Source organism: Leptinotarsa decemlineata, unplaced genomic scaffold (genome assembly GCF_025532065.1).
Source record: "Leptinotarsa decemlineata unplaced genomic scaffold, Ldec_3_MD MMD2_tig00026282_RagTag_RagTag, whole genome shotgun sequence".
NCBI lineage: Eukaryota > Metazoa > Arthropoda > Insecta > Coleoptera > Chrysomelidae > Leptinotarsa > Leptinotarsa decemlineata.
This window is the reverse complement of record NW_027412668.1, coordinates 19,184,849-19,211,686: the sequence shown is the minus strand read 5'-3', so window position 1 is coordinate 19,211,686 and position 26,838 is coordinate 19,184,849. Positions and strand designations below refer to the sequence as shown.

Genomic DNA, 26,838 nt, shown 5'->3' with positions numbered 1-26,838 from the left:
CTGGGTTTGGCCGAGTGAGAATAGGTGTGAGCCACAATAAACCCTTGCGGATTGCGGTGGAGGGTTGAATAGACCCACTCACTTTGGACCCAACCTAACCTAACCTGCTTTCCATAACTGTGGCTTGCAATTCCAACGTTGGAATTGAAAGTTGCTTTAGAGGTGCAACTCTAGTTTTCGCTTAATTATTGAAGTCTCGAATGTGTCATCTTTCAATACTCGAAGATAACATACTGCGGCGAATTCCTTCTAGCTGCTATCACAATAGGTGTGGAGTTCCATTCTATCTTCTGCACGAATGAGAGAACTGTAACTTGTTGGTATTTTGTAGTCCGCTACTATCCTCAGATCTTTGCCGAAGCTTAATCAATTCTTCCGGTAAAAAATCATCCCAGAAGATTTCAGAACGCCACATCTTCTGCATCAATATTTTACCTCATATAGTAACTGTTAATATTGAGCCCAGTGGATCGACCACGGACACAATGCACTAGAGAACATTTATTTTGGTTGGTTTTCCATCATAAACATATTCGATATCCAATTGCTTCCTGTTCCGTATCTTTGAAATCCAAGCCATCGTCCACATGAAATTTGTGGATGAATGTGTTCTGAATTTTGGGATCGGAACCATTTTTTTCATTGAAGTTTTCAACAAACTGGGCACTACTCGGGAGCTAGTTGTACCAAATGTTATTACCATCATCTCATATCCATCCGGATATTTCTCACTTTATCACTTTTGCCATAGGAATCTCTAGGACTTTCGAAGTTGTTCACGAATTTGAATCTGATGTAACATCTCACCATGAAATCCATATCGTCGTTGGCAAATTTTCCATAACATTTTTTTGGTACCTTTGGAGCTGTCTGACTTGTCCATTTAGTCCAAGTCTCCAGAAAACACTGCAGTCTCTTGGGCTTATTGCGTTTATCCATAAGATAGTAACCAGAGATTTCATTAGATCCGGTTCAGGTCTATATTTGGTTTCTAGTAAGATGTCATGATCATTTTTCCACAACAAACCTATCTCATATTTTTCTCTTGTACAACAAATAGTTGTCTCTATTATACTCATTGCTCTCTCATTGTCTTTGCTCATTTTGTTTTCAATGAGCTCTTCAATATCGTCAACAGTTTCTGTGTTGTCGTAAACATGCAGTTTGTGGCTTTGAAAACTTTTTCGACGTTGACGAGACTTGGACTATGATGACCAATCTAAATTAACACTTGATGGCTACAGTTAAGTTATCTAATCCACAATGTATTTGTGTGGGTAATATCAAATGAATATCCTTAACTGAGATATCCTTCAAATGAGAATATTTCCTCTACAAATTGAGAGGGCATACTTGGAGACTGGCTCTTAATCAAATTATCTAAAAGAACAATTCGTTCAGGCCAGTCTCAACTCCCTACACAGTAGGTTAATGGACTGACCTACCAGAAAACAACTACTCCTCTGTCTAATACCACGAAGGGCTTTGGATTATATCCGACAAGTGTCAGTGCAGGATTCTTCACTGAAGTTATTCCTGCATATGCTGTTGGCGATACAACTGCCGCAATCGATTTCCAATTATTGAAACACACTTGCAGACCGGTTTCGGACTGTTTGGCCACTCATCAGTGCAAGGTAGTGTCCAACATCAACATGAAGTCTATGATTTCCGATAATTGATAATCGAATTCCTTCAGAGTATCATCTCGTCAAAATATGAAAATGATTTTCTATCAACTGTTTCTGCAACTTTTTGGTTGTTATAACAACGGATGTTATATACTCGTGAAAAGTGGTCTATATCGTCTCGCTGGGCATTAATTTCACTTTTTTGCCATATCTTGTATGTTCAACATGTACTAACCTAATTATAAGCACTACTTACTGAGGAATCAGAATGGAGGAATTTTTGGATTTGAATAAACTCCAGATTTTATTTGTTCAGTTTATTTATTTATTAAATTTTTTCTTTAGTTTTCCTTGTTGAAGAAGATGTTATGATTCTTCACAATATACTAAAGTGTAATATCACTAAAGGATGGACTGTCTTTATATGTCCAAGGCACATAGAAATCCTGTGGTTCAACATGGGGTGATTTCATCAACTCGCTTTGACTCGTTTCATTACCTTCGATATTACCACCTGAAATGCACAAATATGTTTGTAGTTATTTTTGTTCATTCAATAATAATAATAATCTTTATTAATCCCGAAAAACAAGAATGTTTATACCTGGGTTAAAATTTAAAATAATGATTAAATAAATTATTTCAATATTAAATATCAGTTAAATATACATCACATAAATACAAACACATATATACATACATATTTACATATATACACACATACATATATAAATTTTTAAATTATAATGGTAATTAAAAACAAAAAAAAATTTAATATAGGGATCAGAATTTTAATTAGAGGAAGAAAGCAGACACTTTTTCAATTCCGATTCGAATTTTGTTTTTTGATTAATTTTTAGTTTCTGTGGAAGATTATTATATACTTTAACTCCTAAATGAAATATTGATTTCTCCCCAAATTTTGAGTGATATGATTTAACTAGTAGTTATTTTGCTTGTCTTGTATTATGGTCATGGATGGTATTTATTTGATTGAATTCCAAATTCGAATGTTCGTGATTTTTTCTAACAGAATTGATGAAACAACAAATTTTCAATTGGAAAATAGACTGAATATCTAAAAGATCAGAAATAATGGTTTTATATCAGAGCATTATCAAGAAAAACCCGTATCTGAATTTGGACCAAATTTGAAGGATGCCTCAAAAGAAATTAGTGAGTTGGAAAAGGATTTTGGTACTGAAAATAAATCTAAAGGGGATTTATTACCTCCTGGTTTTTCTCATGATATGATAAATAACTTCCGAATAAAACAAAGATATATCGTGTCATGAATACACATATAAATGATATTTCAGCTATTCATTCTAATTCTATTCGTTCTTCTGAACTGAACACTACGGCGTTAAATATCCCCACATTCCCCGATTTCTATTCGTCATCGTAACATACCTTCAAATTTAATTTCTTCAGCCAACCAATAAAACTCGGTTCAATACGAACCGCCAAGTCTACAGTCCACGTGGACTAATTCGCTGCCGGTTAATTTCTATGTATTGGTTTTTTTGGCCTCTGAAAGTACCACCAACTTTAAGAGTGCACAATATCGTTTACGTCGAAAGTTTTTTCTGGATAGTTCAGTCTAGCATTATTGATGAGATCTTAGCGGGTCGAAACAGCGCTTTCTGGTGTTGGCTCATGAATCAATCAAGTTGCCTTGCAGTGAAAGCTGCAGTGGTAGACAGAGGACGAATTTCGTTCAGCGGTTGATGCAGAAGATTGGCTTTGCAACGAATCGCCTTGAGAAATCTCGTTTATCCTTGATATTCGGGAACTGAGGCTTTTGTCGATCCTATAGATGACGTTTTAGCAAGAAAAGATGATATCACCTTCACTAATAATTATGGAACTATAGTCCGCTTTGTACTAATTGGAAGTAGTCTGTGATACAGTTTGTCAAGAATAAGAAAAAGTTTCAAAATCTTAATTTGATACCACCCTAACTGTGCGCAGAAGACAGAAATGGAAACGCCAACAGCCCAGTCAGTCAATGTTATAGCCAATGTAATTTTTTTATGCAACGAGAAGCGACAGAAAATAAACCTATAAAGGACTTTAAAAAAGTTCAAGAAAGAGCTGCTATGGCAACTGGAGTAAGTTTAAGTAGTATACAAAAAAATTCGAAGGAAATGAAATCGATTGAGAATGGAGAAGCCGCTGCTTTTTTAACGCCAAATATAAAAAGAAAGAAAACCGCAGCTACAACTAACTTAAATGGTTTTGATAAAGGATTGCTTCGAAGATTTAATATTAACTATTATACTGTCGATAAAAAGGTTCCAACTCTTCGGCGCATACATCATAAACTTGAATCCCAAAATAACGAAAGCTTGAGGAAAATTATGCATGGCATGGGATTTCGTTGAAGGAAAACGAAAAATAATCGAAAATTATTAATGGAAAAGCCAGATATCGTTCAGTTAAGAACAAATTTCGAGAAGAAAAGCGACCCATAGTTTCCATGGACGAAACCTATATTCTTTCCTCGCATACCCACATAAAAACATGGAATGGTAACACTAGTGAAGGTTTACATATATCCAGTATCAAAAGGGCAAACACTAATAATAGTGAATGCGGCAGTGAAAATGGTTTTGTGAAAAATACTAATTTGAAATTTAGATCAAATACGAAGTCAGGTGATTATCATAACAAGATGAACTTCACGAATTATATAAAATGGCTACAGGAGATGCTTATTCCTAATTTACCACTAAAGAGTGTCTTAGTGATAGACAATACTTCCTATCACAATGTGCAATGTGTACCTTTTACAGAAGATATGTTGAAGATTGATTTGAATAGTCTAATTAAAATTCATAAACCGCGATATAAAATGTATAAAATTGATGAAATTATGAGCGCTCACGGGCATACCGTTCTAAGACTTCCTCCATACCACCCTGACTTAAATTCTATAGAGTTAGTATGGGCATCTTTGAAGCAATATGTTGCACAAAGAAATATAGATTTTAGCTTAAAGACTATGGAAAGATTATGAGAGGAAATTTTTAGTACGTTTTCTGAAACTGAATGGAAAAAACAATGTGAGCATGCTGAAATTTTTGAACAGTTTTTCATGAAAAATGAACGAATATTAGATTTCATGTCAGACGACATGATAATCAACTTGCAAGAAGATAGTGACACTGAACCAGATTACATCAGTTCAGACCTTAGCGAAGATTCATCCTCCGAAGATTAAGATAAAATTTTCTGATTGATTCGGCCGTTACTTGATGAAGATCCATAGCAATTTTCAAACTACACCTAAACGATTTGATCTCCACAAACTTTATTGAAAAAATATATCACAACATGTTTCGCTAAACATTAGCGATCAATCACTTGAAAAAGCTAATGTTTAGCGAAACATGTGATATATTTCTTCAATAAAGTTTGTGGAGATCAAATCATTTAGGTGTAGTTTGTGAAATTAAGATAAAATAGTTTTTTATTTAAATTTTTGCGTTTTTTGTCGTTTATTTTTTGCTTTGTATTGTTTTATTTGTAAGTGATACGTTCTTAGAAATGTTTCGCCGTATTTTGCGTTTAATTTAAGTATAAAAAATGTACATATTTAAAAGTAAAATAAAAGCAACCTTATAATTCAAAGCAAGTTTTATTTATTTATTCCAAACATTTCTCCGATTAATGGCATAATCATTATTCATAATTTTTCAACTCAACCTCGTTAGTCCTTAGCTCGCACAAGCTATTCAACTTCTGAGAGTTGTCGTTCGTACGGGGGCGACAGCTGATTAACAGAAAAACAGATTTTAAACAGATTTTTTTAAGAATACTAATCCCATAATTGAACAAGTTATCTTTATAGTCCCCATTTCCTGTCTTGACCAAAATTATTTAGAATTCAATATTGAGATGGTCTAATACTGGGGACTTTGTACGTTGGTTTCACAGTTTATTCAGGAAACTGTACATCTACACTAAGCAGAGACAACTTTAATCGCAAATATGTGCATCTTTGCCTCTCCGAATGCCTTCTAGATCTTTGTTACGCACAGGCCGCAAAAATTTCACCCTTTTGACTATTCTTGACAAACTGTACATTCTTTTAATCAGTTCAGTAATGTAACTATTCAAAAACCAGTATTGATATTACTCGCAGGTCACTTGTTAGAAATATTGTTTATTCAGCTCAAAATGAATTTCTAGGTTACTTCATGAACACACTTCTTGAACGCACAAAATTTGCTTCATTGTCTGAAGATGTGTATCTTATTGACAAAGCTTGGTTAAAATAATAAAAAAAAAGTTACACATATTAACTATCGCTACTTAGTCAGGTAAAACTATGCACTATAAAATAATATACATTGCTATTGTGTTGAATAAAATTTCTAGTAGTTACTGAACATTTGTACATACTACAAAAAAAAATAGAAAAAGATGACAAAAACAGTTAGTATTTACATAGCACAATGCAATACTTTACGAAAATAGTCAATAAGAATGTATTTTAAAAAGTTCCAATATTGATACCAGAAAATGTATTGAGAGTCAGACAGAAGACGAATTGAAAAGTATCTTGATAGTACTCTGATAAATTATAGAAGAGAAATTTATTTATACTGTACAACAAACAGAACGGTTTCCACTTGTATGATGCACAGGTTTTTAAAGTTCCTCACATATAATATTCATTGAGTACCATAAATGCAGTTACAATCGATATAAAATATAACAATATAAAACAATAAATAATAAAATGACAATAAAAAAATGACATTTGAGAATTTGAAGAAATTGTCTTTCTGTAATACTGAATATATACAGTTCACAGTCCCTCACCATTTTGTTGACCGTTTCAAGACATTTTTGAGGAGGAAACAAATTCTTTGAGACACAAAATAGATTATCTCTTTTTCTCAGTTTCACGTCAGGTACAATAAAATGAATAGTATAAAGGATTTCAGGTACTTTCAGTTTTCTAAGAATGTTAAAAACAAAAATCATTTCCGAGGACTCACGGCGGTCTTTCAGTGGTTGCATATTAAATTCTTGTAATTGGCTGGAATACGATATAAATAAAGGCCAGACATTGAGTTTTTTGAAAAAGAGTGTTCTTAATAATCGTTTGTGGACTTTTTCTATAGTAACACAATATAAAAAGGTCTTTGGATTCCAAATGGCACAACCCTATTCCAGCTTAGAACGAACAATGAAATTAAAGTGTAACAAACAAGAATCGTGATTGAATTCATGGCAATTCATCGTAAGACAAAGCTCATTTTCCTATAAGGTACTAAGTATTCAATGTGCTGAGAGAATCTGAACACACCCGTGAAAATGATCCCGAGATCTTTCATCTCATTGATTCTCTGTAAAATGGTGTGATTAATGAAATGGTCCTTGATAGTGGGTGACTTTTTTCGTATGAAACTCATTATTTTGCATTAAGCTTCGTTGAGAGATAGATCAGATACTGAAAAGTGATTAGAAAGATTATTGAGATCAACTTGAAGCATATCAGAATCTTTTCCGCTTTAGATTCTTGTAAAAAGTTTGAGATCGTCGACATATAGGAGACATAGAGAATGCCCGATATATCGAGAACCGTCATCAACAAATAACACGAAGAGGGGAGGTCCCAAAATCGAGCCTTGCGGAACTCCCGAAGTAGCGGTGAATTCGGTGTTGAACTGTACAAACTTATTCTGTTGGATAGATAGTATTGAAAGAAATCAAGTGTGTTGTTTGTGAAACCGAATGTTTTCAATTTCAGGATCAAAACCTCGTGGTTAACTTTATCGAATGCCTTGGCCAAGTCAATGTATATAACGTCTATTTGATAACCATTTTTTGTTCCATCCGTGAAAAGTTACTAAATGCGCATAAATTGGTAATGGTAGATTTATTACGAATAAAGCCATGCTGTTGGTTCATTATTACTGAGTCCACGTGATTGTATACTCGATTGTATATTTTACCCGTTCAAATATCTTCGACAAAGCTGGTATGGATCTGTAGTTTCTTACATTGTTCTTATTGCCGCTTTTGTGTACGGGGGTAACTCTGGCCAATTTTGAGAAAGCTTGGAAAACGATTTTCTTTCAGAGAAAGATTGAACACCAATGTCAGTAGTTGCTTTGACAAGTGACAGTAAGCCTTGAAAAAGTAGACTGGAATGCCATTGATTCCAACGGCTGCTTTGGGTTTTAGTGTCTTAATAGCATTTTCAACCCCTTGTTCCTCAATATCACCAAATTCAATGATATCTAGATCATACTCAGGAACTAGTGTGGGGATTACTGACACACCGCTATTTATGAAAGTTGATTTGAAGAAAATAGCAAAACCGTCTGCATATCTTCATCATTGAATAATTCATCATTATCATAATTGAATCTGTTAGCAAAAGCACAGTTTTTTTGACGTTCCTTGGTATATACCCATAATTTTTTGGGACCACTCTGTAAGTCTCCCTCTATTTCTTTTATATAGGATTCATAACACAAAATATGCGAATGTTTCACATTAATTCTGAGTTTGTTGTATTTTTTCATCTTTTTGAAAAAGCGTTCTTTCAATTTAATTTTTAAAACTTTCCTGAAGTTCCTATGGCATGCACCTTTTAGATGCGATGGAAGGTGATTCAATATTTTCAACCCATCATAAATGAAAGTCTTTAATGAGGGAATATTTTGGAATGGGCAAATTGACATTGTTTTTTTGGCGAGTGGCATGTGCGTTAATTGAAAACTGTATAATAAAATATATCTATGTAAACATGTTGATGAATACCTTTTCCGAGTTTATCACTAGGGGCGAAATATTCGAATAAATGAACGAACGGCAGATATCTTCTCATATCGGTTTCCAAACAGTATTTTCCCTGTCCGAATTTCCTTTGAGAGAATACGGAACCGAAAGACATATGTTTGTCTTTTGGTTCCATCAGATCATCTAAAATGGTCATGGATTTTCTACTTTGGAATTCTTGAAGTTCTTTGGTCGTTATGAAATCTGGTTTGTTATCAAAAGTCACCTCCCCACTCATTGTTATTGAAATTGGGTAGAGAGGACATTCGCATTGGGTTGGCACCTCTTCAATTTGCTTCAGTATTTTGGAACCCTGAATAAGTTGCCTAGAAATTTTAATAAATCAAGGTGTGATCTGAAGACAATTGATTGGAATTAAGAAAAATATTCAGTTCCAAATGAACTTTATGAGAAATATTGAAAATTTTCAAATCTAGTTGTTTACAAAACTATCTCAAAATTAATTCAAGACAAATATCATTAGGAAAGTTTTTCTATAGTGGAATATTTCCGAACTTTCAGGAAAGGGAATGAAAATATTTCGAATGTGAATTTTTGAATGCCGGTCTCAAATTCAAAAATCGAATGTAAAAGTATTTGATGAAATAAATAAAAAATTCAGGATTTTATATAGACAGAATCATCCTAATATTTTTATAATAATTATGTGGAATTTCAGAATTGGCTGTTCAATTGTTTATCATTTTTCATATTTTAGTTTTTATTACCTATTAACAATTACCTATTACTTGTGTTTTCTTGTTTGATATTTCATTATTTTGTTATATTTGTATCTTTAGTTAATTCAGTTAATCCCTAATCATAAATATCTAATGTTTCTTGGGATAGTGAAGAAATACATATATTTCATTAAAACGAGCCACTCTGAATAACTTTTGGTACAATGATTTTCAGGAAAAATGAAAAAACATACAGGGGGACACATATGGACAAATATGGAGGCAATAAATCAGAAAAAAAATTATTAATTCTTGAATAAAAGTCTGATGACAGGACAATGAGAAGAAAAAATCATCGATAAAAAAAGGTCCAATGATGTGGTCACCTGAAATCCCTACCCAAACGTTCAGTTTTTGAGATCGTTGGGTATGAATTGACGGTATTAATAATAATAATAATATTTATTGATTTCTTTAGGACATCCTAATATACATACATTATTTTAAAAATATATAAATAAATGACATAAATAACAGAAATTATATGATAGAAGGAAAAAAATAATAAAAACCATTTTTCAATGATTTCAGAATGGTTTCAACATAAGGATATACATAATAAATATATTACCAAACATAAAAAAGAAAATCAAGTATGATATTTTATATAGTTCATGAGTTTTTTTTTAATTGGAAAACATTTATTGCATCTTTCAACGAAAGTGGGAGTTTGTTATACTCATTCAAACCTTTATAAAATAAAGACTTCATCGTACTAGTGAAATTAGTTCGAGGAAGGTGGAATTTTTGGGGGCTACTCGCTCTTGTTAAGTGGTTATGGATTTGAGATTTATATATACAGAATTCTTCAAAATAAGTTGGGAGCAAGTTATGTGTTAGTTTGAAAATGACTATCATTGCTAACTCGTACAGTCTCTGGGAAACAGACAGCCACTGCAATGTACTTAACATGTTTGATATACTGGAATATCTATTCACTTGTAAAATAATCCTCATTCCACGATTCTGTAACTTTTGTAAAGCCGATACCTTATTTTGGTCAAATGAGTATAACATACTAGCACAATAATCAAAATGGGGTTGGATTATACAATTATATTATGTAATTTTCGAGTACATCGAAAGATGAGATGAAATTCTTGAGAAAAAATATATTTTTCAAATGATTTTTCTATATATATATATATATATATATATATATATATATATCCACCATGAAACCTAAGTATTTGAATTCACTTACAAATTCTATTACATCACCTGCAATTTGTAATCTAATGTTGAGATTGTTGATGAGTGATAGCTTATAACCAGTTGATAAGATCATATATTTTGTTTTGAAGGTGTTGAGTTTTAATTTATTGCTATTCATGTACTTGAAAACATTTCTTAGTTCAGTATTCATTTGATCAGCTACTGTTTCTATATTATCTCTTGAAATTGATAAAGTGTCGTCTGCAAAAAGGTTAATGAAATCACAACCATGGATGGTATCTATATCATTCAGGTAGATTAAAAATAATATAGGTCCCAAAACACTCCCTTGAGGTACCCCAAAAATGACATCGCGAGATGATGACACTGAATCCTTCATTTTGGTTACCTGTTTGCGTTGTGATAAATAATCAGTCAGCCATAACAAAACAGTTTCCCTGATACCAATACTTTGCAGTTTATTTAGTAATATGTGGCGATCAATTATCTCAAAAGCTCTTTTAAGATCTAAAAATACGGCTATGATATAATGTCCCTTATCCATTCTTTCCATTTTGATATTGTGACTTGTAATGCAGACCCACATGAATGATGTTTTCTGAAACCTGACTGATATTTTAGTAAAATATCATTATTTCCTAGATATTCAATGAGTTGATTATGAACTGCGAGTTCTAATATTTTTTCAATACAAGGCAAAGTGTTGATTGGTCTAAATTCCCAGGATTTATTTGTGTTAGGGACTTTCTGAATTGGCACAAGGACACTGGTCTTGAGCTCCTTCGGGAATCTGCCAGTGCTCAATGCATGTCCTATTACACCAAAAGTTTTTTTAAAAAGTTTGCAGTTGAGTATTTCACTGCTGTATTTCATTTCCAGTCCGTTGATCAATTTAGACAGATCTGCTAACTCCAACACTTTGAATTTCTCGAATGAGTTGTTAATCGATATAACATTGTTCTCATGAAGTGAATCAGATTGATCAATAGTGTCCACAATTTCTTGTACGCTATCAATAAAATAATTGTTAAATGATTCTGCAATATCTAGATTATTTTTAATGAGGATTCGTATCACTACAATATCGACAATTTTGCCGATTCACTTCTCCATTCAAACTATACGTACATTCATTCGAAAAACAAATTTTATAGAAGAGATTCTGATGCAAGTTGATCCGTTCAGTGAGACTTTCACAAAACTTGATATGTCTATCGAAATCATCTTCGTTCAATTCATGAACTAGTCTAATCTTATATGGATGGAATTTGTACTTATGAAGGATCCTAAAAACAGTTGTACGAATGATTCCTGATTCTCGAGATAACTTAGTAAGAGATTGCGAATTTTCCATTAGTCCAACGTGCCCTGAAACTGCAATACAAATGGTTTAAACGTTAACAACTTCCGAACGGTTACGGTTTTTATTGGCAATAGATCCAGTTTCCATAAATTTGTTTAGTAATTCCGAAACGTATTTGTGTCGTACATTTCTTCCTGGATGATATCATGGAACATACGGGCAGCAGCTCTAGCACTATTTCTTTTCTGGTAGTACCCCACCCCACGAGTTACCCGAGGAACAGACCATCCAGCCAAAAGCTTTTCTCCCCTACATCCATGGAGTCACTGACAAAGTGAGCCGAATTCTGAAGAAACATAACGTAAAGACAGTATTCACAGTCAACAACCAAATCTCCACTATGTTAAGAACACCCAAGGACACGATACCCAATGAAGCACAGGACATACATGAAATACGATGTTCAAACTGCCCCAGAACTTACATCGGCCAGACCAATAGAAGAATTTCCAACAGAGCCTATGAACATGAACTAGCTGTTCGCAAATCAGATCCAGCATCATCTCTCTTCAAACACCAACAGGAAACAGGCCACACAATAAGCTTCGAAAACACCAAGACCATTGCTATGGATAAAAATCTCCAGGCCAGGATAATTCGGAAAGCAATCGAAATTGAAAAACGCCCCAACTGCCTTAACAAGCGAGATGAATCGCAGAGACTACCACAAACATGGAGAACATTGATGTCACGTAAGATACCTGAAAATAACCCAGGTACCCGGTCAGGCAAACCTGACCAGGTATCGTCGAAACGATGAAAATTACAGACGCGGTTCAACCGGGACAACATTTTATTGGGAACGGTGAATGTATTGAAGATCTAATAAAATACGCAATTATTTATATAATCATTTCGTTAAAGGAGCTGTGAATAATAATCGAAATTTATCATTGCTAAATTCAATATTTTTAGACTTAATGTCTTATGGAGAAGGAGAAAACATTTCAAAAGATTCACCTGGATAGTAGTTTTGATAACATAATTGATGTTTGTCGAGTTTTATCGATTATCACCAAATAACAAGTACTTGTGATGCACCGTTTGGAATCTTTGGTGTAGTAATACAAATTATTGGAGTTTTATCCCAGCACCAAACCGTTATTTTAACACTTCGATACTTGTTTCGATCACCAAGTGATCATCTTCAAGAGAAAGTTCAAACCGAAGTTCAAATAGTGAATTTCCTGTATTACTAGATCTTCGAAATCTATTTTCATTGTAGAATTGTTATATTTCAAAATGAGCATTTTAATAATACATAAAGAAGACATCATGAACTTATGTTACCAGAAAAATTTCTTTCAAAAAGTCACATATTACCCAAAAGCTACATATCTATAATCCATCCAAGGAGTGGCAGCTAAAGTGATGAAAAATTGAGTGCTGTTGTCTGTATGCCTTCCATTATTACACATACATAAAACGCCCCTTCTGTCATGTGGTACAACGTAGTTTTCGCAACGCATGTGTTTTTCTGGAAGATCCCAACCACCACATTGGATCCAGCTATTCTTCAGTATCCTTCCAGAGAACAACAAACTATGAATTAGAAAATGTTGCCTACCATTTTGACATCTTCAACAAGGAAATAATGTTTCAGCATGGGAATAGATGTTGAAATGCCATTGAGGCATTCACTTTTGAACTGATTATTAATTGATATATTACAGATTCGCATGGCATGACACAACATGATATGAACCTATTATAACTTAACATAACACAAAATTATATTGATAATAATAATATTTATATATTACACGCAACTATGACTCCTTAACTTGAGGCCATTAGGTTCAAAGCCACTAGAGACTACCTTCTGTGGCCGCTCCTGAAGTATAGTCTGTTTGATGCCCTCGACAGAAAAAAAATAGTTCTGCAATTTTATACAGATCAACTTGGTAAGGTGCAAGTCAGGAACGGCAGCTTGAAATATCCTTCAAAGCACGATGGACATTGTTCATAGTTGGTGCCCGAGGGAGCAGATGTCTGTCAACCCCAGCAATTTTCTCCTTCTTCACCAGCAGGAGAAAATTGAACGATATAACACCACTTTCCCCTCAATGGTGAGGCAATTCGATTTGATATGGAGGTGAAGTATCTTAGCATTATCCTTGATAAAAAATTCACCTGGAACGCTCACTTGGAAACAGTTTTACACAAAGCCAGACTGCCCCTATGAACATATCGGAGGATTTAGGGTAGAACTTAGGGTTTAGGTCCCAAACAAATCGGTTGGATTTATGTAATGATTGTCACACCAATGACCAATTATGGAGAAATTGTTTGGTGGCCGAAGGCTTTACAAAAAACGGTTCAGGTGAAGCTCTCTGGCTTATAGAGACAGGCTTATCTGTCCATCAGAATCACATTGTCAGCGGCCATGGGGATCCTTATTTGAGAGAGAGACTCAATGGACTACACTGGAGAGACAGGCCAGATGGACTGCACATAGACTTGTGCACATTGCCAATTGCACAAATCAATCTAATGCAGAGTACAATAGACTGTTGGTTGACACAGGAAGTCACACCATTCTGGAAATTACCTCTGACTTTACGCCTCCAACTGTTAACTGCGAAACTGCTTTCTAAAGTACTGTTCCCGAGTAGAGAGGACAGAGATATCAACCTGCCTAGGAAATTATGCTTATGTGCGGAAAGATTGGAAGAATCCATCCTTATACACAAGTCAATAAAAATATTCTAGGACAGTCAAGAAGCGTTGAAAGCTCTTGGCTCCTACCAAGCAACGTCTAGAAATTCGTCGCAAATTGCCAAAAACGACTTTTCCCGATAGGAAGGAAGACTCCACAGATTGTCTCTGGTCTAGATTCCTGGCCATACTTGCCTGAAAGGCAATGAGACTGCTGAATCCCTCGCAAAGGAGGGTGCTGCAAGCAGCTTCATTGGACCAGACTCTGTCATTGGCATCGCTTTAGTTTTTGCGAGCATCTGGATGGCAAGAAAATTCATGGAATTCTGGCAGAACCTTACAGGATTGGCTCACTCCAAAGCGTTTACTAACCTTACGAAGCTTGATACCAACCAGTTGTTGGACTACAGTAGAGATAAACTACCATGTCTAACAGGCGTTCTTACAGGTCATTGTCATTTGAATCATCATATGCAGAGACTCAGACTGTCGGAAGATAGTCGTTTCTGTTTGGAAAATGATGAAACAGCAGAGCACATACTTTGTGTCCACCCCGATGAGGACCGATTCACGTTTTCAGAGTTTGGCATAGCCGTACTCTGAGCTGTATATGAATGAATTGTGTGTTTTTTCTTATAATGTTATCTATATTGGTACTGAAGAGCCACAAGGCAAGTGCCTTACGGCGAAACATCGATGTCTTCCAGTGAAGATGACAGTGTTCCAAGTGAGTAAAATTTTTGCCTTCCATTTAGTAAATAAATATTACTGGAGTTTTTTCCCAACAACAAATCGTTATTTTCAACACCTCGACACGTGTTTCGATCACCAAGTGATCATCTTCAAAGAGGAAGAATAAAACTAGAAACTGATGCGAGCTAACCCTATTTATGCTATAAAGGTAACCTATACAGGTAAACCATCCAGGCATACCAACCATACAGGTATACCAACCTTAATTAATTTTACAATTTTGCCTTATCTATTATTTTACAATATATGTTAATATAAAACAATTTTCAGCTATATAAAAATTAATTTCACAATATTGCCTATCCAAATTTATTTTTGCAATGTGTCCTTATGTAGTAATCAGTTAACCCAACAACATTATTTAATTTTATTTTAACTAGCTATATACTATATAGTCTTTTGGACTCTGTAGTGTATGACTTGTTTTAAAAACCACCTTCATACCTATTTCCTTGAAAATCTTTCTAAAATTCCACCAATATACGAGGGGAACTCGTATATTGGTGGAATTTACGAAATTGAATGTGAGGACTGCGATGCAAAATATTATGGACAGACAAAAAGATCTATTAAAGTAAGATATAAGGAACACATAGCACACTTAAAATATGGAAGACCTGAAAAATCAGCAGTCGCCCATCATATTTTGCAAAAAACCATTCCATAGACTTCAGTTCATTAAGATTAGTTAGACAGGTTAACAACAACAGGCAACTAGATGCCTATGAGAGTGTAGAAATAAGTAAGCACAATAATATTATGAATAACGATGACGGACCTATATCAAAGAGCATATACTATATAGCTTGTTGAAAAAAAATAAAATAATGTTGTTGGGTTTACTGATTACTACATAAGGACACATTGCAAAAATGAATTTGGATAGGCAATATTGTGAAATTAATTTTTTTATAGCTGTTAAGTGTTTTATATAAACATATATTGTAAAATAATTGTAATAGTTTACCTGTGTGGGTTACCTTTATAGCATAAATAGGGTTAGCTCGCATCAGTTTCTGGTTTTAATCTTCCTCTTTGAAGATGATCACTTGGTGATCGAAACACGTGTCGAGGTGTTGAAAATAACGATTTGGTGTTGGGGAAAAAAACTCCAGTAATATCCATTACTACACCAAAGGTTCCAAACAGTGCAACATAATTCTATTTAGTATATTGTGTAAAAATCCTGTGAATTTTATCTGATTCAATTCCATAGCGAATGTTTGGAATACAAACTGAGTAGAGAAAAGTATTTTTTATATAAATCAGTGTTCATATAAAAGTATTTGTTTCGAAAGAATTTTTTTCGTGTGATTCAACGTCTATATGAAAGGAGTTGTTTTAGGAGGGATTTTTCTTTCAGTTTGCGTCTGAAAGTTACTTTTTGCATGATCTACACTTCTATGCATAGAGTTACTCCTTTTAAAACTGATTGTTTCCTTCCTCTCTTTGAAAGATTCCCACATTTTTTGTATCAAGATGAGTAGTAGAAAGCTAAAAATTCACAGAAAAAGTGTTATCTATTGATTTTATTACATACGTGAATATACTTATGATGCACTGTTTGGAACCTTTGGTGTAGTAATGAATACTACTTTATTTTTAACACCTTGACAGGTATTTCTATCACCAGATGATCATATTCATCTGTATAACTGCAGTTTTTTGCAGACTTGGCCTACTAGCCCAGATTTGTTCTCTTCAATCATGACTCTGGCCGTGAAAGCCCATGTTCTTATACTATGAGAATGCTCCTTCAAAAGCAATGAGTGGAGCATATAACAATGTTAAAAATGACTGACATGCATTTTCAAAGTCTTGCAAGCTTCAAAAGTATACTGTATCAACTGTTCAACCGATATCTTTGAGATATCAGGCCTTGTGTGTGAACCTACTTGTGATATAATAATAGTAATAATAATAATTCGTCTTTATTATTTCCAATATTAGGTAGTTAACAGTTTTTATACAATGAAAATTTTCATTATAGGAAAATAAAAGGCGAAATTCAGTTTATTTTCATCGCAATAAAAATAACCTGTACTACTGTAATACTTCCTAATCTGTAATTGGGTTATGACCTGTAGTGTTTGTGCAATAAATAATACATAGATGAATACATATTCAAAAAAGAAAATAGAAAAATTCCCAATTCTATAAAAATTTGTATGAGTTTATCATCTATGTCGTTAACTTTCCCTTTTTCTATTATACACCAACGACTCATGGGAAAAAACTACAAATACCGAATGTTTCTTTGCTAACAACAGTACACTTATGTCATCTTCTGATTTGGATTCCCGAACATAACTTATGATGCACTGTTTGGAACCTTTGGTGTAGGGATGAACATTACTGGAGTTTTTTCCCAACACCAAATCGCTATTTTTAACACCTCGATACGTGTTTCGATCACCAAGTGATCATCTTCAAAGAGGAAGATTAAAACTGATTTTAATCTTTAACATTTTTTCTAAGGAATGCAGGTTTGATAGCTGTTTAAGAGAGATAGGTAGTTTGTTGTATAACTTGATGGGCATAAATTAGAGGTCCGTTTGCTGCTTTCGTCAATTTATGGTGGGGAACAATAAAATTATAGTTAGATCTTAACATATATCCTGTGGCGAGCCGAAGATTATCTCTTGATTTAAATTTGTTGAGATGAGTTTTAACATAAACAACACAGTTGAATATATATATAGTGAAATAATAGTTAGAATATCCAAATCGGTAAACAGCTCCCTACATGAGTCATCATATTTTTTTGAACACATTGTTCTCACTTTTTTTTTGAGCTATTAGTAATTCGTTCATTCTTGTACAGTTACCAAAGTTGATCAGAAAATAACTGAATGAAGATTGAATATAAGCATAGTAATACTAATAGCTCTTCAGTATATTCAATAGAACAATAGAATCATTCAATAGAAAATATAATTAATGTGCTTGTTCCAAGAGAGTTGAGCATCAATGTTCAAACCTGAAAATTTTACAGATGAGGTTTGTTGAATTGACTTGCCATTTATTTCGATCAGAACACTGCGATCATTCTCATGTAGTGAAAAGACAATTGTATTAGTTTTTGAGCTGTTCACAATGAGACCATTTTGAGAACAATATTTTTGCATATTAGCAACTGCTTGATTGGCCTGACTCGAAAATTCCTCATAATCTGAAGACTTCAGAGTGAACGAAGAATCTTCGGCAAATTACACTGTACAATGTTGACGATTACTGTTGTTAAGGTCATGTACGAATAAATGGAAGAGAATAATCATAAAACGGACACAAATATTGATATATAAAATTGAGATCACAACTGTTCGCTGTTCGACCCAACTTTGTCGTAATATTCACCAATTTCGTGTGAAGGTCGAACTGGTCTCTGGTATTCTTAAATGCTTTGAGAAAATAGTCAAATTACCTTTGAATAGGTTTTCCAATATAACCATCGTCTCTGGATTTGCATTTATTCAAAAAATTCTCACATGCAAATGGGACCAAATCATTGTAGAGCTGAAATCGAAAATAGGCTTGTGAAATATTATACAAGGCTAATCAAATTCAAGCTTCTGTATGCTGTTATAAGGTAAGAGATGCTGCATCTTCTTTATATTGGAAATATGTTTATACTTTGCCAGTTAAACTTTGAAAACACATCCAAATATGTTAAGGAAATGTTCATGAATAATACCACCTTGATTATATTTTATATGTAATATTTCTGACCATTTCGTTTCAATTCAGCCATCAACAGTCAAAAATAACTCACCACTTCAAAAACATGATTTTTTTTCGCTTCGTGGTCAGTTGAGTAATATTAAATTTGATGTACAATAATTCTCTCATTGTCATCCGATCACATCAACAATATTGTTTGGAAAGATTTGTCCGCTTTAATGAGTCTTCTTTGAAATAAGAGCCACTTGAATCAGTTCACTCTTGCCAACACATGAAAATTGTATGCTTGGCATTCGATGAAGTCGACGAAGTCCGTTTTCGCCTAGCGAAGGTTCTACCGATGAAAAAGTTATAGATGTGCTTGAAAATATGGTAGTCAGTTGGCGAGAGGTCTGGACAGTATGGTGGGTGAGGCAGAACTTCGACCCTCAATTCGTAACATTTCAGGATGGTGATTTGTGAAACTTGAGAACGGACGTTGTCGTGAAGCAGGATAGGACCTCTTCTGTTGATCAACCCAGTACATTTTGTCAATTTCTTCACAATAGTACTCTGCTGTGATGATATAGCCCGGTTGCAGAAAGTTATAGCGAATCATACCAGCCGCTGACCACCATACAGTTACCATGGCAATTTTTTTAAAATTTGCGCTCTTGTAAAGTGCCTGGGTGGCTCATCGAAGTCCAATCCTCGTCCTGAACATCTCCTGTTGTCGTAGTTGTCGTAGTTGTCACACGTGAAAATCCCATTGAAAAAAAGGATTGTTTTGATTGCACAAAGGCAAAGAATATAATACATTTCAAACCATCAAAAATCGCATGTGAGTTGACGTCCAGTTCTTCCACCATCCCACACACTGTTTGTGATGGGTCAGTCTCCACCAGGGTCCTCAAATCCTCGTCCTGAATTACTGTAGGTTGACCACTTTGGGGCTCATCTTCGAGGCTAAAATCTCCTGACCGGCAAACGTCGAACTGTGCGTTCATTAACACTATCATTACGAAATGCCTGGTTGACTTTCGATTGAAAGAGGTCAGATGTCAATTTTGCTGCCCATCAGTAAGTTGAGGACCGCTCCGGAGGAGCGAGGGTGGATGGACGAGATGGGATGTTCCACACACAGTAACCGTGTGGGGAAGATTTCAACACAGGGCACTCAACCCGGGAGGGGGCATGGGGGTTCATTTTTCAGGCTGTTTCGATAACCCTCTAGTCGAATTTGAATTCGTACACAAATTATTGTGACTTTTAAAGGGACTTGATTTGATATTATGAATGAGAATAAAATGAGGTTACTCAAAATGAAATAACAATGTAGATAGACGAAAATGTTTTTGAGCGTTGAAAAATCAAACAATTAGGAAAAAAGTTCACAAGATATAAAAGGAATATTTTCATAGATTTCTATTTCATAAGACTGTGGATGACAGGCAATTTCATTTATTATTATATTTTCTTGATTGTGAAGTTGATTTATAGTAGCTGCACAAACGAATTGATATCGCTGAATTTCGTTTCAATGAACATTTCAAATGCGGTCTTCCTTTGTGATTTGAGTGAACCATCTCAGTAAACTGAGTACATTTTACACAGTAGCACAGTGTGACATACAAAACAGTATAACGAACAGTGAATTGGCGCAAGTGCTAGTGCGATCGAGAGGTCGTGAGTTCGATCCCTAACACGAGCAGAATTTATTTAGTTGAAGTTGTGATGATCCCGGACTGTGATGACTGACGGACTACGAATAGCTACGATGGTCCCTTGGTGGCTCCGGTAGTTATTAACAGGGTTCGCTCAGAATACGATACTAATTACCGAATAACCAGTCGTTGCCGTTGACACGCAGATCAAAATATTTGGATATTAAAATTGAGCATTGATGTTTCATTCGATAATTATGTTTTGAGAAGATGAATATACTCATACATACCTCAAACATCATAGTTCCTATTACCCTATGATTAATAGAAATAGTGATGTATGCCAGCTGCCGCTAAAATGTTCAATTATTATTTTCATTTACATTCGCAGAAATTTTTTGAGTGGTTCATACGAATTTTCTCATGATTTCTTGCAAATAGTAAACAAAATGACATTTTCCAATTTCGTACCAGTCCATCTTCAAGGAAAATCGAAATTTTTTTGAGATTTGTATCCAGAGATCAGCATCATCTCCCAGATATTCATCATTCCGAAATATCATTACAGGTTTTCTGAGTGACCATAAACCTTTTCCATACTTCCTACGTTTCTGGAAATCCAAACATAAATGTGAAAGATACGATAATATTTGAGTTTTTTCGCCATTGAGGTTGTAGGAGAAAAACTCATTGATTTTTTTAAATATACCAAGTGAGGTCACAGCTAGTCATTGATGAAAACCAATGCAGAAGAATGTGCGGAAAAAACGGGGCTGTACCCAAAAACGACCCATGATACCATACGGTGTAGTGACTTGGTGGACAAGAACAAAGCAATCGGGTACGGCTAGGCTATTAGGCGACATACAAAGGCTGGAAGCCATAAGAACGACCACTACTGCGACACTTGAGGTCCTTCTAGGAGTTCCACCATAGCAGATCTACATACAAAGAGTAGCCCGACTGGTGACACACAGGCTGATGCAGGGGCAAACCCCAATCAGCCAGTCATACGATGCAGAATACTTGAAACTGTACGATGAATTGAAGGCAGATCCAATACTAGGAATGCCAGTGGATAACACAGTTCCGTAGTACAACTTTCAAAAAGATTTTAAAATCATCATACCAAATAAAACCATTGCCAGGTGGCAATTAAGGTGCTCAACTCATTTCAAGTCTTCTTGAGACTGGTGGGAAGCTGTCTGAGCGCACTCAAGGAGCTAAGTACCCAAAATAGGGTCACTTTAGCTTGGGTACCCGGACATGAGAGTCACAAGGGCAATGGGGAGGTCGATGTTCCAGCCCGTGAAAGCGCATCCAAGGATATGATCGGCCCAGAACCATTCTGCGGGGTAGCGAAAGCATGCATAAAGACATGCATAAATTAATGGATGTAAGCCGAATCGATAGTTTGGTGGAATGAGCTCCCAGGAATGAGGCAAGATTGTTAGGGTATTGGTGGGTCTAGTAACGGAGCACAGCCGACTCAGGAAACATATGAGCAAAATGGGTCTACCAGAAGAAATTCAATGCAGGTTCTGTCAAGAAGAGGAACAAACCGCACTGCACGTGCTCTATGTATGCGAAGCGCTAGCAAGACTGAGACATGCAAGATGCGGGGAAGAGAAATCAGAGGCTGCCAGCAATATAAAGGGGTCAGTGTCAAGGCTATGAAGTCTCATCAAAGACATCAAGCTAGACAATGAACTCTTACAGCAAGGATCATAACAATAGATCTGAAAAGGTCGCAGTGAATCAGGCCATGCGCTCCCCGACAATCTAATCTAAAGAAGCAAAAGACGGTGTTTGCTCCAGATTTGGATGAAATTTTTTACTAATTCATAAACATTTTATGAATTTTTTCAAATTCCATTTTTTACTCGATTTATTTCGAAAATTTTTTACTGCCACAGAAACGAGGTAAAAGAGTAAACTTCAATGATAAAATTCAAAATGAACCACTTCTTTTCACTAGTTCGGACTTCCATTGTCTAATATATAAAATGATTTGAAATCCCTGAGATACCTAAAAGAGAAGAATTGAAAAATGAATAGCTGAAAATGAAAATTATATTGAGCAAAAACCTGAAATGAAATAACAGTGGAATAATACACTATAATACAAGTAAAAATAGTACAATTGAACAAAAATTGAATAAAAATAAAGAAAGAGATTCCAAGCCACGTTAGTTCACGACGTTTCGATTGTTGATATCTACAATCGTCTTCGGGTGATGACTGATCGTTCGAGAACTTTCACTTATCCCCGCCTTCCATTTTCCGCTTCACTGGTTCAGTGGGAGATGACCGATTGGCGTGAGTTGTCCATTTTTCGCTTGAGGATGGGTTTCCATACGTTGCGTATCTCTACGCTACCTTGACTGAATACGTTGTTGAACAACATGTATGTGGCTTCCTTGAATTTTCTCCTTAACCAAGGTTTCTCTCTGTGTATGCTCAGCTTGGGACCACTCGATGTTGTGCTGATGGGTCCAAACATGGTCTGCTATTCCTGATTTGCTGGTTTCCCCTCGCTGTGTGTGTTTCTTGTGCTCGGCAATGCGAACATTCAATGGCCTCTTAGTTTCACTAATATAGGATTTTCCGCACTCACAGGATATCCGGTAAATGCAATTCTTGGAAACCCAGTCCTCGTTTGGTGACCTGGTTTTCGTGAGGCTGCTACGGATAATGTTACCGGATCTGAAGCGGGTTCTCCGCTTCAGATCCGATAATCCTCTGATGTAGGGAAGTGCAAGCACTGGTTGTGACGGGTTCTCTTCCTTGCGAGGCTCCTGCTGTCTTTTAGCCAAAGTATTTTCTACCATCGCTTTGGAGTAGCCATTCCGTTGAAGAATATTTTTGATGATGTCTAGTTCCTTCTCGAGACCTTTCTTCGTATTACAGAGCCCGAAGGCACGGTCTAATAGAGTCTTGATGATTTCTCTTTTAGTCGATTGATGGTGATTGGATTCATGGTTCAGATACTTTCCCGTGTGAGTGGGTTTTCGGTATACAGATGTTTCCCACTTAATGTCGGTCCTCTTTACCAAAACGTCTGAGAATGGCAATTCGTTGTGGATTTCCTTCTCCATTGTGAAAGTGATGGAAGGTCTCACGCTGTTGATGTGTTTCAGGAAGGCGTCTAGTTCAGTATTCCCATGGTTCCATATAATGAAGGTGTCGTCAGCATATCTCAACCAGACTCGAGGTTTCTTGTGGGCTTCTTCAATGGCCAGAGTTTCAAACCACTCCATATATATGTTGGCTATGACTGGTGAAAGTAACCATCCCATTGGCAGTCCCTCATCTTGTGTAAAGAATTCGTCCTTGAGTTGGAAATAACAGTTTCGTACACAGCATCCTAGTAATTCCATAATTACTTCTATAGGTAGATTCGTTCTCTCATTCAGGTTCCCGTCTTCGGATAGCTTTCTCTGTATGATTTGAAGTGCTTCTTCGACCGGAACGTTGATGTAAAGGCTTTCCACTAAACTAATTAGTTGATCTTCCTGTGTGACTTCAATTGAACCTAGTAGTTCGCAAAGTACCTTGAATTCTTCACAAAAGACGATGTTCTTCCTTGTAATGGTTGTATTATGGGAAGTAGAAATCTGGACAAGTTTTGAGTAGCCGAATCTCTGGAGCTGATGATCGGCCTAAGCGGAACGTCCTTCTTGTGGATTTTGGGTAGTCCAAACAAGTGAGGGCGCTTACTGTGGTGCGGTGTTAGCGATGATCTTTCCTTGCCCGAAAAATAGACTTGATGGTTTTTCAAAATCTGGTACAACTTCCTTTCAATTGATTTAGTAAGGCCTCGTACGATCTTCGTGTATCGTCCCTTCTGAAGAACCTCTTCGATTCTCTGTTCGTAGAGAACAGAAGATCGAAGAGGTGATGGAAGTCATCTCTCGGAGAAATCAGTCCAGTCATCACCCGAAGACGATTGTAGATTCTAACAATAGAAACGTCGTGAACTAACGTGGCTTGGAATCTCTTAACTTTGTATTTTGTATTTTCTTTTTTCATTTCTTTATTTTTATTTAATTTTTGTTCAATTGTTCTATTTTTACTTGTATTTTATTTCACAGTTATTTCATTCCAGGTTTTTGCTCAATGTAATTTTCATTTTCAGCTATCCATTTTTCAATTCTTCTGTTTAGGTACCTATCTCAGGGATTTCAAATCATTTTATATATTAGACAATGGAAGTCCTAACTAGTGAAATTCATTATGAAACATTGTCAATCACCTTCAAACGAACCACTTCTTATTCATCCTATAGATTTTCGAGGTGAATAAAGTGAAAAATGGAATAGTGGCCGGATTTTATATTTTATTGCTAGTACCACTGTCACTGTGTCAAACTTTGTAACTCCATCCAGTCTCATCAGATGTCGCAACACCTGCCGTTCAGTTCAAAATTGGTAATATTGGATAAGGTTTGAACTGAGCGTTCTCTGTTTCTCACAATATTATATTGTTAGATATTTCCATAGACGAAATCATTGTGCCGCCATATTGAATTTGGAAACAAGACTCCCAAGGTGCAATTTCAAAAAAATAGTGACTTGTTTTATATCATTGAAAAAAGAATTCAATTATTTATCAAATGGTCTACTAAACGAGTTCTACTGAAAAATTCTTGACTTTAGTTCATATTCGGTTAAACCTAAATAAATTTCCAATTGTTTTCCCATTAGAAATATCGGCTATGAGAAACTTCTTGTTCGTTATGAATTTCAAATTTCTCACCCCCGAAACAAATGGACGAGTTCGTTAGCATCCAGTATTGGTCTCGAACCAGCTTCGAGTATACCAAAAATTATGGTACGGAACCAAATCAGAAACTGAGTCAATAAAAAACATAGTTCTGGAAAGATACATCTGGGAACATGAAATGGAAAATTCAAGGACCACCTGAACCAAAAACTGATGAATTGCTTCAACACAGAAGAAGGACTCATTCCGTTTTTCCAATAAGATGTTATTTATTAGACGTTTGTCATATTCTGTTTTGGTTGTACTTATATTCCTCACCTGCTAACTTTCGTATCAGATGTGGTGGGTTGTCTCCCTCTTTGTTGCATGGTTTGCAACAAGAATCCATCATACATCCCTATTGTTTCAGGTGTCCTCTGACACCTGAAACAATAGGGACAGTATTCAGTGAGAATTCCAGTAGTTATTTCTAACCTATCCCTGCTTTGTGAGAATGCATGTAACTCGGAAATTACAATATTACGAAACAAATTCAGCCATGTTGTTGGTCTCTAATGCTTTAGAATAACAAACAATTACTTCAATAATTTTATATTTCAAAGAATCATTTTTTGATTATGAGATATTGGAATTTCAGCTTAACTAGTGTAATCTAGTGTAGTTTATCGAACCCTTGAAAAATTTTAAAAAAAGCTTTGAATTACGGTGGTTGTTGGTGTATTCACCATTGTCCACCATTGAAGGTGGACATTTCTTGCATGTATACCTCCTGAACCAGAGAAGGCTCCGTTTCATCTCATCGATTCAGTGATATTCTGAACTTATTTGTATATGGTTATGTCTTGAAGAAATGTTAGTTGCATTATGCTTTCATACACACCACAATGCACTATAATATACCAGAAGCAATTCATTTTTTGGAGCTGTACACACAAATTGGCCTTACTTACTCGCATGAGGTATTCATCCCATTCCACATCTAGCATGGGCCTTATGTCGGGTTCTTCATATTGTTTAGGAAAACATCTGTGCAGTTTCGTGGTGATAAATCTACTTTTTTGAAATTCAATACTAGTGACGATACCTGAAACGATGAATTTTTCTGTTGGTTCACACAAAGATGTGTCACTCATTTTTGTTATTGATAGTCAAAAGTGACACGCTCATGACGTATTGAGTATATGGATTGAATACCTACTTCTGTCATAGACAAAAAAGAACTAGTTCATTCGATATTGCTTCAGGCAGATTTCTAGCATGTTAATTTAATGACAAGGTACTGCTGATAGTAACTCCCATGTATGAATAATAATGACTTCAATCGATAAGCAACATTAAACATTTCTTTGAAAGGCATTTGTATTTGTCGTAGTTTATGGTGGAAAAAATATAATTGAACTGACCGACACTTGATGAAGATCCATCACATTAGGTTCAGGGTCACCGGAGGCTGCCCTCAAGGTGGGGTACTACCTCCCCTTCTGTGGTCGCTACTTAATGATAGTCTCGTTGATGTCCTCGACAAAAAAAAGTAGATCTGCAGATGACCTTGTCATCTTGGCAAGGTCCATGTCGGAAAGGGTAGCTTGTAATATCCTCCAAAGCACGATGGACGTTGTTCGCAGTTGGCGTCTGAGGGAGCAGATGAATGTCAACCCCAGCAA

At 35.4% G+C, this 26,838-nt stretch overlaps 1 protein-coding gene across 2 annotated transcripts; it reads right to left on the bottom strand.

Annotated features, from left to right (window-relative positions):
* Positions 1-1,933: 1,933 nt before the first annotated feature.
* Positions 1,934-26,339, bottom strand: LOC111512433 (probable inactive peptidyl-prolyl cis-trans isomerase-like 6). Of its 2 annotated transcripts, none has more exons than XM_074179972.1 (7): positions 26,125-26,339; positions 20,863-21,060; positions 20,740-20,802; positions 18,550-18,641; positions 13,038-13,292; positions 8,418-8,761; positions 1,934-2,145 (listed from the first exon to the last, which is right to left on the bottom strand). In XM_074179972.1, the coding sequence occupies exons 1-7, from the start codon at positions 26,305-26,307 to the stop codon at positions 2,018-2,020; spliced, it is 1,263 nt and encodes a 420-aa protein (XP_074036073.1). In that variant the 5' UTR covers positions 26,308-26,339; the 3' UTR covers positions 1,934-2,017. The 2 variants fall into 2 exon arrangements, with proteins under 2 accessions (XP_074036073.1, XP_074036074.1); XM_074179973.1 differs by having other exon boundaries at positions 13,038-13,238; positions 26,125-26,338.
* Between the last annotated feature and the right edge of the window lie 499 nt (positions 26,340-26,838).